The 14936-nt window shown below is 37.2% G+C and overlaps 1 protein-coding gene across 3 annotated transcripts in view; it reads left to right on the forward strand.

Moving 5' to 3' along the window:
• wnt7bb (wingless-type MMTV integration site family, member 7Bb) overlaps positions 1 to 14936 on the forward strand; it is a 95415-nt gene that overhangs the window by 59353 nt on the left and 21126 nt on the right. For all 3 annotated transcript variants that reach the window (XM_067437198.1, XM_067437197.1, XM_067437196.1), the window contains exon 2: positions 3828 to 4054. In XM_067437198.1, coding sequence (XP_067293299.1) covers positions 3828 to 4054 — 227 coding nt within the window. The remainder of the gene's footprint in view (positions 1 to 3827; positions 4055 to 14936) is intronic.

Raw genomic sequence — 14936 nt, forward strand, 5'->3', positions numbered from 1 at the left:
TTATGCTTTTGCATATTCACTTTTGTTCAGTTACATTCTGCTTTATTAAATTATGTTGTTCTGTTTCATTTCTTCACATTGATTTCTTTTCTTTTCTATTTCTTTTTGTCCTGTTCTACAGTTGTCTTGATCTATTCTGATTTTGCCTGTTCACTTCTGTTGAGTTTTATTCTCTCAGGATTCATGTCTTGTTCTGGGCTGCGTTCCCCAAAAGCATCGTAAGCTTAAGTTGATCGTAGAACAATTGCCACCAATAGTCTACCATCAGCTTAGGCTTACGATGCTTTTAGAAAACGCAGCCCAGGTCTATTTAATTCTGTTGGATTTGATTAATTCATGATCAGTTATGTTTTTCTTTTCTATTAGTTGTTGCCGTATTCTGCTGTACAGTTATGTCTTGGATTGCTCTATTCCAATTCAATTCTAAATTACAGTTCTGGTCATTTCTATTTTTACATTTTGCTCTCTTTTATTCTGTCATGTTCACTTATGCTATTCTGTTCAATTCTATTGTATTTCATTCATTCCCCTAATTGTTTTATAGTTATTTCTAATCTATATATATAATAGTTTTTGTCTTTTTCTGCTCTACATTTGCTTTGGTCTATTCTACTCTGATTCGAAGCTGTTACAATAAAGCTTTCGCATATTCACGTTTGTTCTATTTCATCCCATCACACTCTGTCCTGTTAAATTATGCTCTTCTGATCTATTCAATTCTATCGTTTTTTTCCATTCAACATTGAGCTATGTTTTTCTTTGTCTACTCTACCTGTTTCTATCTTTGTCTTGGTTTATTTTATGTTAGAGATTTTGCGTAGTCAATTCTGTTCAACTCTATTCTGTTTTTTCCCCCCCAATCACTTTCTGCTCATTTGTATTCTGTCTGTTCTGATCTATTTAGTTCTATTTTTTTAGGTATGTTTTTCTTTCATTTTGTCCCATTTTGCTGTATGGTTATGTCTTGGTCTATTCTGTCCTGTTGATTCTACACTATATTAAAGTTTAGCAAATGTGCATATTCACTGTTCAATTCTATTCTGTTTTGTTCAGGCAGATTATGCGATGTTTAATTATATGCTGTTCTGGTTTATGCAACTCTATGTTATGATATCTTTCCTATTTTATTTGCTTTTGTCACATTTTGCTTTACATTTATTTATTGGTCTATTATATTCTGTCCTGATAATTCTGTTTGTTTTTTTTCCAGTTACATTCTACTCATTATTATTAATTAAATGTAATGTTCCAGTGTTGCTCTTCTCTTTTCTTTGGTTCTATTTAATTCTATTGTATTTTATTCATTCACGTTCAGTTTATTCTATTTGTTCTCTACATGTCTTGGTCTATTCTATTCTGATTTTTTTTATTACAGTTATGCTTTTGCATATCTTTTATTCTGTCATGTTCACACTCTAAAAAATTCTGAGTAAAAAACAACCCAATGTTGGGTCAAATATGGACTAACCCAGCCAGTTGGGTTGTTTTAACCCAGCGATTGGGTTGCATTAAGCAAATATTTAACCCAACCGCAGGATTAAATCAAACCCAATTGCTGGGTTCAAATAACCCAGTTGCTGGGTTAGTCCATATTTGACCCAACATTGGGTTAAAACAACCCAGCATTTTTTAGAGTGCAGTTATGCTGTTCTGTTCTATTTTATTCATTCACATTCAGTTTTCTTTTCTATTTGTTTTTGTCCGGTCCATCCTATCTTGTCCTGTTAATTCTATTGTTTATCGTCTGCCTATTCACTTCTGTTCAGTTCTTTTCTATTTCGATCAGTAAAACTGTACTCTCTTCTATTCTATGTTATGTTAAGTTATACTGTTCTGGTCTATCTAGTTCTATTTGATTAATCATGTTTTTTAAAATATCTGTTTGATTAATTCTTGTTGTCTTCTGTTCTGCAGTTGTGTTATTCAATGCTATTCTAACATCTTCTATTCTTTATAGTGGTCAGATCTATAATACCAGTCTTTACTTCTACATATTTAGCTACAGTGAATGAATCACATTTGTTGAGCAATACATTTTTGGTGGAAATGTGCAAGTCTTATTAATTTGAGAGGGGGGTAAAGTTTGTTCACTAACAGTCAATGCACATGAAACAATTAGGCATTTAACTCTTTCCCCGCCAGCGTTTAAAAAAAAAAGTTGCCAGCCACCGCCAGGGTTTTTGACAATTTTCACCAAAATTTAATAGCCCATAGAATATTTTGTTAAATGAATATCTGAGCATGCAATGTAGCAAAATAAAGAGCTGACCCTCTACTTTTAAACAACAAAAAAAGTTTTATTCTAGCTTCATGCATTACTTTTTTATCAACACTTGAATATGGGTAGGTTTCATAAAAAAAGCAACATTTTGAACAAAAAGCTGAGAAAATCTAATTTTTGTAAAAGACTGTTTCCAGATCAGATTCAGAGATGATAAAACACAGATGGAGGAGATCGAGTCCATCGACACCTCTAATGCTTACACAGTCCTGTAGCTCGTCCTGGGTCCACATTTCATTCAGTAACATTAGATAGTTTTGATTCGTATGCTGTTTAATGAGGATGATCAGGTTATTTTTAATATGCATATGATTACATGCGATCGCTTGTTTCGCTGCGCCTTCCTCATGTGTGTATGATCAGGAGATTCAGGACTCTTTCAGAAGATGTGCAATAGCGACCGACAGTGAAAACACGGAAACACGGAAAATTCCGTTACTGGCCTGGAAGCGTTTTCTCACAAATAACGGAAATTTCCGTGTTTGGCGGGGAAAGAGTTAATACAAATCTAATCTGTATATGATTCTTTATGCAGGTTATGTTATTGTTCCAAAAGGACTTTAAATACTTAAAATCAGCATTAAACGGAAGTTGCACTAGTGTTTTCTTCCCTGTGGTGATGAATATCTGACTGAAACTGCTTCTCAAACAAGAACAAATGTAGGTCTCGTCATCAGAGAGGCGAGTGAGGGAAAAGTTGTTTTGATGTTGTTAATAATGATGATAAATACTGCAATGTGATTCCATGTTGACTTTAAAGCGTTAGTTACCCCAAAAATGTAAATTGTGTGATTAATTCCTCCTGTGGTTGGACACCCATCAGACCTCCGTTCATCTTCAGACACAGATGAAGATATTAGTGTTGAAATCCGATGGCTCAGAAAGGCCTTCATTGACACCAATGTCATTTCCTCTCTCAAGACCCATAAAGGCACTAAAGACGTCGTTACAAAGCCCATCTCACTACAGCGCCTCTACAATCATTTATGAAGACACCAGAAGAGTTTTTGTGCGCTAAAAAACTAAATAACGATTTATATAGTGATGGGCCGATTTCGAAACAAAGCTTCAAACCGTTATGAATCAGTGAATCGATTTATGATTTGGATCGCCAAAGTCATGTGAGTTCAGCAGTTTGACACGTGATCCGAATCATGAATCATGAAATAAGTCGTTATTTAGTTTTTTGCGCACACTCTTCTCGCCGCTTCATAAAATGATTGTAGAGCCGCTGTAGTGAGATGGGCTTTGTAACGACGTCTTTAGTGCCTTTATGGGTCTTGAGAGAGGAAATGACATTGGTGTCAATGAAGGCCTTTCTGAGCCATCGGATTTCAACACTAATATCTTCATCTGTGTCTGAAGATGAACGGAGGTCTGACGGGTGTCCAACCACAGGAGGAATTAATCACACAATTTACATTTTTGGCTGAACTAACCCTTTAAGTTTGGTGTGTGTTTGAAGAAACCACCCATCAGCACCGTGAAGCATTCATGTTCACCCTCTTTCTTAACTCTTTGGTTTTGTGTCTCTTCTTTCCCACAGGGCTCTTTCCTCTGTGGTGGCCCTTGGTGCGAACATCATCTGCAATAAGATCCCCGGTCTCGCACCCCGCCAGCGCGCCATCTGCCAGAGTCGGCCCGACGCCATCATTGTGATCGGAGAAGGGGCTCAGTTGGGCATCAACGAATGCCAGTACCAGTTTCGCTACGGCCGCTGGAACTGCTCGGCGCTGGGTGAACGAACGGTCTTCGGACAGGAGCTGCGAGTAGGTCAGTGCTTGTCGCAGGTTTTGTTTTTCGGGTGACCAGATGAGATTGGCTGAAATTCGGGACGGGGGTGTCTGTGGTGACGGGATGGGGGGCTTCTATGATATTAGACTGTGTATAATAAAAGATAATACATTTCAAACCTGAACCAAACATATTTTTATTCAAAGATCAACAATCTGTCATTAGTCTTAAGTCTGCCACAAATAAAACTAAATTAAAATCATGAACTCAATGTCATTGTGAAAAAAAACCACAAAAAACAATGACTGCTTTAACTAGGGATGCAACAATACAGTTAGTCCACGGTTCATACACACCTCGGTTTTTAACCAGCGTTTTCGGTTCGGTTCGGTTTTGTTGTTATTCTATTCTTAGACGACAGGAACAGAAAGAGGTTAGATGTTTGAGAGATGTTTTTTTTTGCAATACTCTTTCTTTATTTTACTTAAAAGACTTAAACCATTACTTAAACTTAAAACTTTACTTAAAAAAAACCCTTGTACACATTCCTAGTGTACTGTATAATCTAAAATAAATAAATATATATAAAGATTTACAGCGGCAGCTCAGAGATGTACAGCAGCATTTGAGTATGAAATTGAATGAATAAATATAGGCTAAAATTAAATTGACAGTCTTCAATATACAATATACATTGATTAAAAGCTAAAGGTTTTTTTTATTTAATTTTTATACAAGAGCAGTGAGTGATTTTTTTTCTCTTTTTTTCTGTCTTTTAGAGGGGAACTGTCCCTTTAAGGACAAGCATTCACTAGGCTGCGTTGCTGTCAATTAAAGACCTGCTCATCTCACACACACACACACACACACACACACACACACACACACACACACACACACACACACACACACACACACACACACACACACACGATTTTACCTATATATATATATATTATGAATTCTATTAATTAGACATGCATTTTGATTACAAAAATGAATTAAAAATGAATCAAAATAAAATGGAAGTTTCATGCCATAAACGTGTCATTTTTGTCAAATTTTGAGTCCCAAAAAATAAAAACGGAAGGAATTTGGGAAAAAATAAAACTGATTTCATAGGCCCTATATGTCTGGATAATTCATCTCAAAATCAAGGAGGAAAAAATATTAAATAATATTTTACATGAAGACAGCACAGCCCCCAAAATCTTTTTTTGAGTCTTTGCATTTTGACATTATTTTAATTTCCATTATTTTCATATCATGTTTTTAATACCCATAATACTTTTTTAATTCAAATAAAAGTATATATTAATACTATATTTTTTTTTGTAATCTAAAATTTTATTTTTAATGTATTTTTGTTTTAAAATGTATTCTTTTTTTAAAAATCCATCAGAAGAAATGAAATATACATTGAGATTTTAAATCTTAAATGCATTTAATTTCATTAAAAAAAAATCCTTGTGCAAAACATAAAGGGGAAAGTGACGAATGGGATGAATATGATGAGCTAAATGTTGCTTTGATGCTTTAATGTAATTGATGTGAATGTGAATGTGGAAGTCTGTAGTGATGACGCCAGCGTGTTTTTGTGCGATGTTGTGAAGATAAGCGTCTGGTATAAATGCTGCTTTGATTACACGGGGCTCAGTCTTTAACTGTGACAAACTCTGAACTCAGAAACGGGCAATTGTGCTGAAATGAAAGGTCTTTGTGCTGTGGGCAAACCCTGGTTACACACGACACGGTTTGCATGCACACACTTGAGCCTGGAAGGCTTGCGAAAGCATGTTTGTGTTGCTGTGATTAATATAGTGCTGATTCACCTTTATTCATTTGATTTGACATAGACAGTGCACATAAACACTGGGTTAAAAAGATGCTATCAGCTATGGCCTGGCACTTCTTCTGCAATATATGCATGCATAATGTGCATTTGGTACTGAATGCAATGCATGCACAGCACAGTAAATCTGAAGTTTAATACTTAGTGAGCGATTTTGAGTTCATTGACCCTGCCACAATGCATCTCTTGCTCTCTTTTTCACGGGCTCCCTCTCCGTCGTATTTATACAGTCAAAATGAGCTACAAACGGGGCAAACATTTGCATTTTCATGGCTTTTGTGTGAAGAGGCATTCCTGAGTGTGTTGCAGAGCTCTTGGTCATTCATACATTTCCCTTCATTCGAAAGCATTTTGTCGCTGTTAAACTGCGGTCAGACTGTGACTTCACACCGTAAAACCCCACAAAATGCATCACAGTTCCTTTGAAATGTTACACTTCTGTGGTGAATCTTTGCTGAAGGGCTTTTTTACTCGCGTCCAAAATTCTCATTTATAATCAACTTTAATCTGAGTTTGCCGTGCGTCTGGTAGACTAAAGCAGATATGCGTGTAGTAAAACCTTAAATTGTGTTGTTTTCATTGTCCTGAATACATATGTTAAGCCTGCACAACAACAAAAACTCTTCCCCTGGCATTTTTTGCTCACTGTTCACAGTTATACCGACTGAAAAGTTGTTCTCTGTGAACTAGTAGATTGATAATGGTGCAACTAATATATTACAGATCTTTTTTCTGTAGAACTCACATTTTTTAAGTTAGGCGAATAAAAAATGCTATTAGAAATTAAATAATTTCTATGGTATGACTGGAAACTACAATATCATTGCCCAAGTCAAAAACTGAAAATAGACCATTTTAAAGTATTTATTCTAGTAAGCATTTTGATGCAAAACATTTTTATCAAGCTTTTAAAGGTGCAGGGTGTAAATTTCAGCGGCTTTTATTGGTAGGGTTGTGAATTGCAATCACCCAACGCTCACCCCTCCCTTTCATTGACAAGCTACACAGTGATTTTTATATATATGACATATATGATATATATATATATATATATATATATATATATATATATATATATATATATATATATATATATATATATGCATGACAGTTTTCACATTACCAGTTTTTCATACAAACTGTGGTCTGATCTGAACTAAACTGCCAGTAATACTACCTTTATTTATATTCTTAAAATGAGAGAAATCACTGCTTTTTCTGAATTTTTGTGCGAGGCTTCAGAGACATAAACAAGTTATTTGATAAACATCTGTGACCTTTGATACATATCTAGTCTTCATGCTGTTTTATTGATTATTATTGAATAAGTATTATATGGTTTACTACTAATAAACGTACATTTACAAAAAGCATGCATATTTGTCCATATACCCATGCTGATTAGAGTATTAAAAACTTAATTCAAACTTAATTTAAGATACATTTACAACAAATAAAAATCTGCGATTAAATTGCGATTAATCGCGAGTTAACTTATGACAATCATGTGATTAATCGCGATTAAAAAATGTAACCTTTTGACAACCCTAATATATATATATATATTAGGGGTGTAACGATACGCGTATTCGTATTGAACCGTTCGGTACGAGGCTTTCGGTTCGGTACGCTGTACGCATTATGTACCGAACGGTTCTTGGACTAATTAATTAGATTTGGAAAATAAAAAAGTGTGTGAAATATAATATGCGTTCAACAAGGTAGCCCAATAACCAAAACGACGTAACAGGCAATGCCCCTGACACCGCCGAAGAGAAAGAAAAAAAAAACACCAAATATGTTTTAGACTGCTCAGTCAGGTGCTCGCTTACTCAGTAGGCTACGCGCTGAATGCTCGTGGCAAAATGGCTATTGCGTTTAACAAACCAGAAATAGAAGATCCTCCAATAACCAACAGGTCTGGTGTTTGGGTGAACTTTGGATTATTTGTAAGCTATGATGGTGTTGGCAAGAGTGATGGATTAAAAAACAACGGTATGTCGCATTTGTTACATGATGGTACAGCAGCGGGAATAATTCATGTCATGTCAATCAACTCATTTACGCCGACAACAAGACGATAAAAAGGAGAAAAAGCCACAAACTATCCCACAAACTATTCCCGCAGCATTTAGACAGACATTTCAAACTTATTCAAATGGCAAAAGACATCACACGGCGAGTGGTCCATTTATAGCCGCGGATACGAGACCTTACGCACGTTTCACACAAACTCCGTCTGCAGTGCGTCTATGCGGTGCGTATTTTTTCCGTACCCATGTTAACGGTTGCGGACTACAAACGCAACATATGTGAAAGGACAACAGGACGTGCGGCTCCTGCACCCCATATGCAGCGCAAAACGCACCGCAGACGGAGTTTTAAGAACATGCTTAAAGTAATTGAGCCCCGTTACAATGTTCCTTCACGAGCCCATTTCAGCCAGTAATTCCTGCTTTGTCCCAAAAAACAAAAGCACAAACAGAGAACCAATTGGCCAAAGCAACAGCGGTTGCTCTGACAACAGACGGCTGGACGTCAAGGGCTACACAAAGCTACCTGACTGTAACGGCACATTACATTACCGATGAATGGGAGCTGAACAGCCACGTTCTTCAGACACGCCCCCTTGAGAGTCACACCTGTGGAGGATTTGGCCGAAGGGATGACAGAAGCAGTAGTGTGTGAAAAAAGTGTGGAGAGAGCTAATGTAAAGAGCTAATGCCTTATTCCTGTAACTACACAGAAGATGGGTAAAGTATAGCTCCATCATTGTTCAATGTAAAAAAAAAAAAAAATTCATACTTTGTTAGTTTTAATAAAAAAATTATAAAAAAGGTAATTTATCTGCCATTTTTTCTTTTTGCTGTATCTAAAACATACCGAACCGTACTGTACCGAACCGTGACACCAGTGTATCGTATCGAACCGAACCGTGAATTTTGTGAACCGTTACACCCCTAATATATATATATATATATATATATATATATACACTCCTGAACAAAATCTTAAGACCAGGGGATGCATCGCAAGTTTTACACATTTCACACTTGTGGATCATAACCAGGTTGTAAGTGCTGCTTCAAAATGCCAAAAGAAGAAACAGGAGCAAGAGACAAAAAATAGAGAGTAGGCAATTCATTGAAAACTGCATTTAAACTCAAACAGGCCGTTCATCAGCTGATCAAAAGTTTAAGACCATAGCCATAAATAGGTCAAATCTGCACAAAAATATGGCTTTCATGTCATTGTCCTTCAAGCAGTCATACTGTCAAGATCTCCTGATGGCAAAGGCAAAAAGGCTTTCTCTCTTTGAACGTGGCAGGATTGTTGAGCTGCACAAGCAAGGCCTTTCGCAACACGCCATCGCTGCTGAGGTTGGACGCAGTAAGACAGCTATTTTACATTTCTTTAAAAATCCTGAGAGTTATGGGACAAAAAAGTCAAGTGGTAGACCCAAAAAGATTTCACCTGCACTGAGCCGCAGCATCCGACGGGCTGTCCGTGAAGACGCAGGTCGATCCTCAACCCAAATGAAGGCCCTTACTGATGCTGACTGCAGCCCAATAACCATGAGACGTCATCTGCTAGAGAAGGGCTTCAAGAACAAAAAACGTCTTCAAAGGCCACATCTCCTCCCACGACACAAACTTGCCCGTTTAGAATTTGCAAGGGAGCACCAAACATGGGACATTGAAAACGAGAAGACGAGAAAAAAATTAACCTGGACGGTCCTGATGGCTTCCAACGTTACTGGCATGACAAGGAGATCCCACCTGAGATGTTTTATACGAGGCACAGTGGAGGTGTCCATCATGATCTGGGAAGCTTTTTCCTTCAATGGGAGCTTCAGGTTGTGCAGGGGCGTCAAACGGCGACTGGCTATGGATCTGTTGCAGCGGGCATCCCTCTTGACGGAGGGCCCCCGTCTGTGCGGTAATGACTGGGTCTTTCAACAGGACAACGCTGAAATTCACAAAGACCGCCTGATGAAGGACTTCTTCCAAGAGAATAACGTTGCTCTTTTGGACCATCCTGCGTGTTCCCCTGATCTAAATCCCAATGAGAACATTTGGGGATGGATGGCAAGGGAAGTTTACAAAAATGGACATCAGTTCCAGACCGTGGATGCCCTTCGTGAAGCCATCTTCACCACATGGAGCAACGTTCCCACCAGCCTCCTGGACACAGTCCCATCAAGCATGCCGAAACAAGTTCTTGAAGTGATCAACAAGAACGGTGGGGCTACTCACTACTGAGTCCTTTTTTGACACTTTTAGTACTGTTGTGCGTTTATTTTTGGGTTATGGTCTTAAACTTTTGATCAGCTGATGAACGGCCTGTTTGAGTTTAAATGCAGTTTTCAATGAATTGCCTACTCTCTATTTTTTGTCTCTTGCTCCTGTATCTTCTTTTGGCATTTTGAAGCAGCACTTACAACCTGGTTATGATCCACAAGTGTGAAATGTGTAAAACTTGCAATGAATCCACTAGTCTTAAGATTTTGTTCAGGAGTGTATATATATATAATTTTGTCCCAGGCTGTAAACATGTTTTTTTTCTGCTGTAAAGTTGGTCATTTTAACATGGGGCTCAATAAGATTCTGTCTCTAGTGGCCAGTTGATGAATTACAGTAAGTCACTTCCGTATTGGCTTCAACAGAAACTGGGGGAGGTGCCGCTTGATTCAGACACATATGTAATAATTAATCATAATTAATAATATAATAATAATAAAAAATTGAGTGAAGGACAGATGTAGACATTATAAAATATTTTTTTGGTAAAGGTTTAGCATTTATATGAATTTTGAGCAGTTTTTAGGTTTTTCTTTCTGTACTGAGGCATTCTTTGCATTAAGGGGGGCGAATTGTCCCATGACGGAAGGATTTGTTACTTTTTTTTAATTACAGTAATATCAGTGTTATTGTGTGTGTATTTGTGGTTCAAGTGCGACAAAGTCCTAAGGTCTTGAATAGGGCTGCACGATTTGGGGAAAATATATAATTGTGATTATTCTGGGTAAAATTGCGATTGCGATTTAAAATGTGATTATTGTTATTATTATTTTTTACAAATGAAAAGTGTGTGTATATAACATTTAATGTTTTTATATTAATGTGACTAATAATAATTATTATGATTATTATTACTGCTAAAAATATTTGTAAAAATAAGAAATATTACCATTACAATAACATTTTCATAATTACAAATAAAAAAGAGTATGTCAGAATAAATATAACAGCATAATACTAATACTAATTATTATTATTATTTTTGTAATATTTTAAAGAAAGCTTATTTTACAAAAAAAAAAAAAACTGCTGGGTTACCTATTAATATGCAGACAGCCTATGACTAAAAAACATTAGAAAGGTCTAAGCCGAAGGAGTTATTGTAATATATATATATAGTATTATTTTTTTTATTATTGATTAGCCAAACGTTTTTAATTCATACTGAACGCCAGAGGGCGCCCTCGAGCGGAAACGCCACATTTGCCTCAGAGAAGTAATTGACGTTAGTTTTCAGGAAATCCATGATGTGAAGCTAACGCTGTGTAAACAGAAGATAGAGACGCTTTGATTAAACATGACGACAATAAACGCGACTGCAGCAAAATATGGAGTATTTGAGTTCTTCAAGCCGTCAAGGGTATTTTCATAATAATAAAGTGTATTATAATGCAGCGCTGATTGACATAAAATACTATAAAATAACGCATCGTCTGCCTCACTCTGATGAGAAGCCACATCAGCTCACACACACTCGACTGACGATATAAAGTGAGGTAAAACATGTTATTAAACGTTGTCTTTTGTTGAACAGGTTTATGAACGCTTCACTAGTTTGTGAAGATGTTTGACTCGTGTTGCCTTTTCAAACGCACGTTATAAGCGACTCAAACTCGCAGTCTTTCAGACGGAGCAGCGTTTATCACAGAACCGCTCTTCGCTAACACTAGGCATTTATTTATTTCATTAAAATCGCAGCCTTTGAGCTTTCATAATCGCACACAAGCCAAATCGCGATTGCGGTTCGATTTCGATTAACCCTAGTCTTGAACCACTCCGATGAACTCTACCCGAGGTGACGGATGAGGGTTAAGCTCCTCCCCTCCGACCACCATGATGTCATTCTTTGTATGCCACTCCCACTTTTCACAGTTAATCGTGTCTCTTTGATCATCCTGTTTTACTTGAACGTGTGCAGTTGTTGAGTTTACGCTTGTTGGTGCATTTAATAATGGTTTGTTCATACCTCAGTATTCATTTGATCATCTTTTTATGCTTTATTAATTGTGATTATGCAAATGGTCAGAGCTTCACAATAAACCCTTAAAAATGAAGGTTGCCTTAGTTTCACAGCCCGAGAAACTGCAGGGAACCCTGTTGTAGTGCTTTAATGAAGCTGGAGACCAAGAAACTGAACCATATAGCAACTTTTTTTCACGGGTGAAGCGTATCTTAAAGCTACACTGTGTGATATTTTCCCCCATCTAGTGGTGAAACGGTATATTACCATCCAGTGAATAATAGTTTCTGTTCCTCTTAATTTCGATTTCGTTTCAACTCCTACGGTGGCCGATTTAGTCACGGCTTCCAGTTCGACCTCTTCGGTGAGTGTTGCCTCAAGTGATGAGGTTACTTTTGAAAACTATTATAATTTGCAGTTATTTATAATAGTTTTACGTTTTCGTTATTTTTTACCATTTCATTGCTAACATCAGCTATCAGGTTCCAGACGAATGCAAGCAAATCTTAGTAAAGTAACTTTTATCAGTGCTATCGTTATTCTTTATATTATATGACATCACTAGCGTAAGGCAAACAAATTATAATGCAATTCAAATATTAATCTCATATTATCCGTCATAGAACACGGATTTATGTTATAAAGTAAACAATACTTCTTCATCATTGACGCGAGGAAAACTATCCTAGACGTCGTTCTAGTGTTATGCACAGCACACCATGATACAATTAGCCAAGCAACAATAAAACTTCCAATATACACAAATAGGCTGAATTAATATTACCTGTCGAGAAGAAAGCAGGCAACGTCGGCGTCCTTTTTAAAATCGTTGCTCCTCATGAGCTCTTTCCATCTTGGAAAGGCCACTCCAGTATTTACTTTTGTCTTGTTGATTTGCCCGTTGCGTTGCCGTCTTAATTCTCTTTTCCGCTTCCTTGGCGACTCTGATACATATCCCGCAATGTTACTAGGTCCCCGACCCGGGTCAAATTCGGTAATCAATCCTGGGACGTGGTTGCTTTCACACAGAAGGCGACCCGGCAATGTTCCGGGAATATTGCGGGTCCGACGTGCTGTGAAAGGGGCTTAAGAGTGATCCTCCATCATCATATAGCAGCCTCAAGCAATCCTCCTCTTCACATTCGACACGGTGCCATCGAGTGTTAAAACGCGAAAAGCGAAGCTTGAATTTACGGGTATGTCCCTCTTTGGCAAATGTACTTTCAAGATGGAGGAGCAACATGGCGACCGCCATCCGAACCCTCACCCGTATGTATTTTCAATGGTATATTATAAAATTAGGAGAATGCATTATTACTTGAAAGAAGTAAATATACATTAATGAGCACATATATTTTTGAAAGAACTAAGTGATTTTAGCTAAGAATAAACTAAAAAAGTTACACAGTGTAGCTTTAAATAACGGAGGTATTAGTAATGTCATATCACTCAAAAAAATATGTTGGATTTACTTAACTTTTTTATGTCAACTGGTTCCACGTAACTGGGTTATGTTGACTTGAATTAACATTGTTTATTTCAGTAAACTTTAGTTTTTTTAACGTAAGGTTATTTCAATGCCATTTATTTGAATCAGGTTAATATTCTTAATTTTGTCCAAAACTATTAAGTAAAATGAATATCAAACAAAAACCATAACTAGTAATCCAGTTCAATTACAAATTTACAAATGTTATCTAACAAGAAAAACCTTTTACAAAATCGTATTGGCTAGCCAGAAGATGGTTTTTTACATCCATGGCATGCCCAAAGTATTTAACACATTGTTTCAAATCATTCTAGGGCAGCTTTAAACATTTACTCTCCGAATGTGAATGTCCAGTTTGATTGGGTTACTTGATTGAAACATGTTATTTGAAAATTAAAACATCAAGTTTTGTCAAAGAGTATAACATGAAGCAGTTGAATCAGAAACCGGATATAAAGGTGTTAAATCAAGATGAGTTGTTTAAATAAAGTGAACAGCATCATGCAATCATTCGAGTGTGGCTCCTTTTCAGTACGACGATAAGTGAACACGTCACTTTGACATTATACGCAGATATACACAGATCTGAGACACATTCGCCGTCTTGTTCTCTTTAAAACAGAGATGTGTTTCTGTACGTGAAGGCTGTGGCGTGTCCATTTGTGTTGCAACAGTTCAGCCAAAGCCGCTCAATGGCTAGCTTGTGTTGTGATGCTCACAGTGCCTTTGGACGGTTTTTCGATATTGCGTGCATGCGACATAGAGCGTTTGTGCAATTAAAAGCCTTTGGAGAGTTGATTTTGTACGGTCTGTTGGTAAATGATGTTAAAACCGATGTTACAGTCGGTCTTTAGAAGCTGCACCGATTCCAGGAATATCTCAATCCATTCATAATGGACTGTATGAAACGCCTCATGCACAGAGACTCCAGGGTTTTTTCTAATTGTAAATCCTCCAGATTGTAACCACTAAATTGTTCCTGCTCGTAAGGAGCTCGTCTGCAAGCGCTAGATTCAGTTGTTTTCGAAGAGATGGTGATCAACAGACCGCAGAGTTAATTCTCTCTCTCTCTCTCTCTCTCTCCGGTCAGTTTGGATACGTTTGGCTGTTCTCTGCGGCGCACATTAATAGCTGGGTTATTGAGAGTTTCTGAGCGCCTGAAGAATTGACTCGAGGAAGGATTCGGTTTCAGTCGGAAGAAAAGGGCCAACGTGGATCCCCAGTTCCACAAACGGTCTGTAAATAAATATCTGGCAGTGCAGGATGACAGAGATGAGCTTCGGTCCAAAACTCACTGAGCTTCCCATCGCGACTTCACT

This window comes from Pseudorasbora parva, chromosome 25, assembly GCF_024679245.1.
Source record: "Pseudorasbora parva isolate DD20220531a chromosome 25, ASM2467924v1, whole genome shotgun sequence".
In the NCBI taxonomy this organism is placed as follows: Eukaryota; Metazoa; Chordata; class Actinopteri; order Cypriniformes; family Gobionidae; genus Pseudorasbora; species Pseudorasbora parva.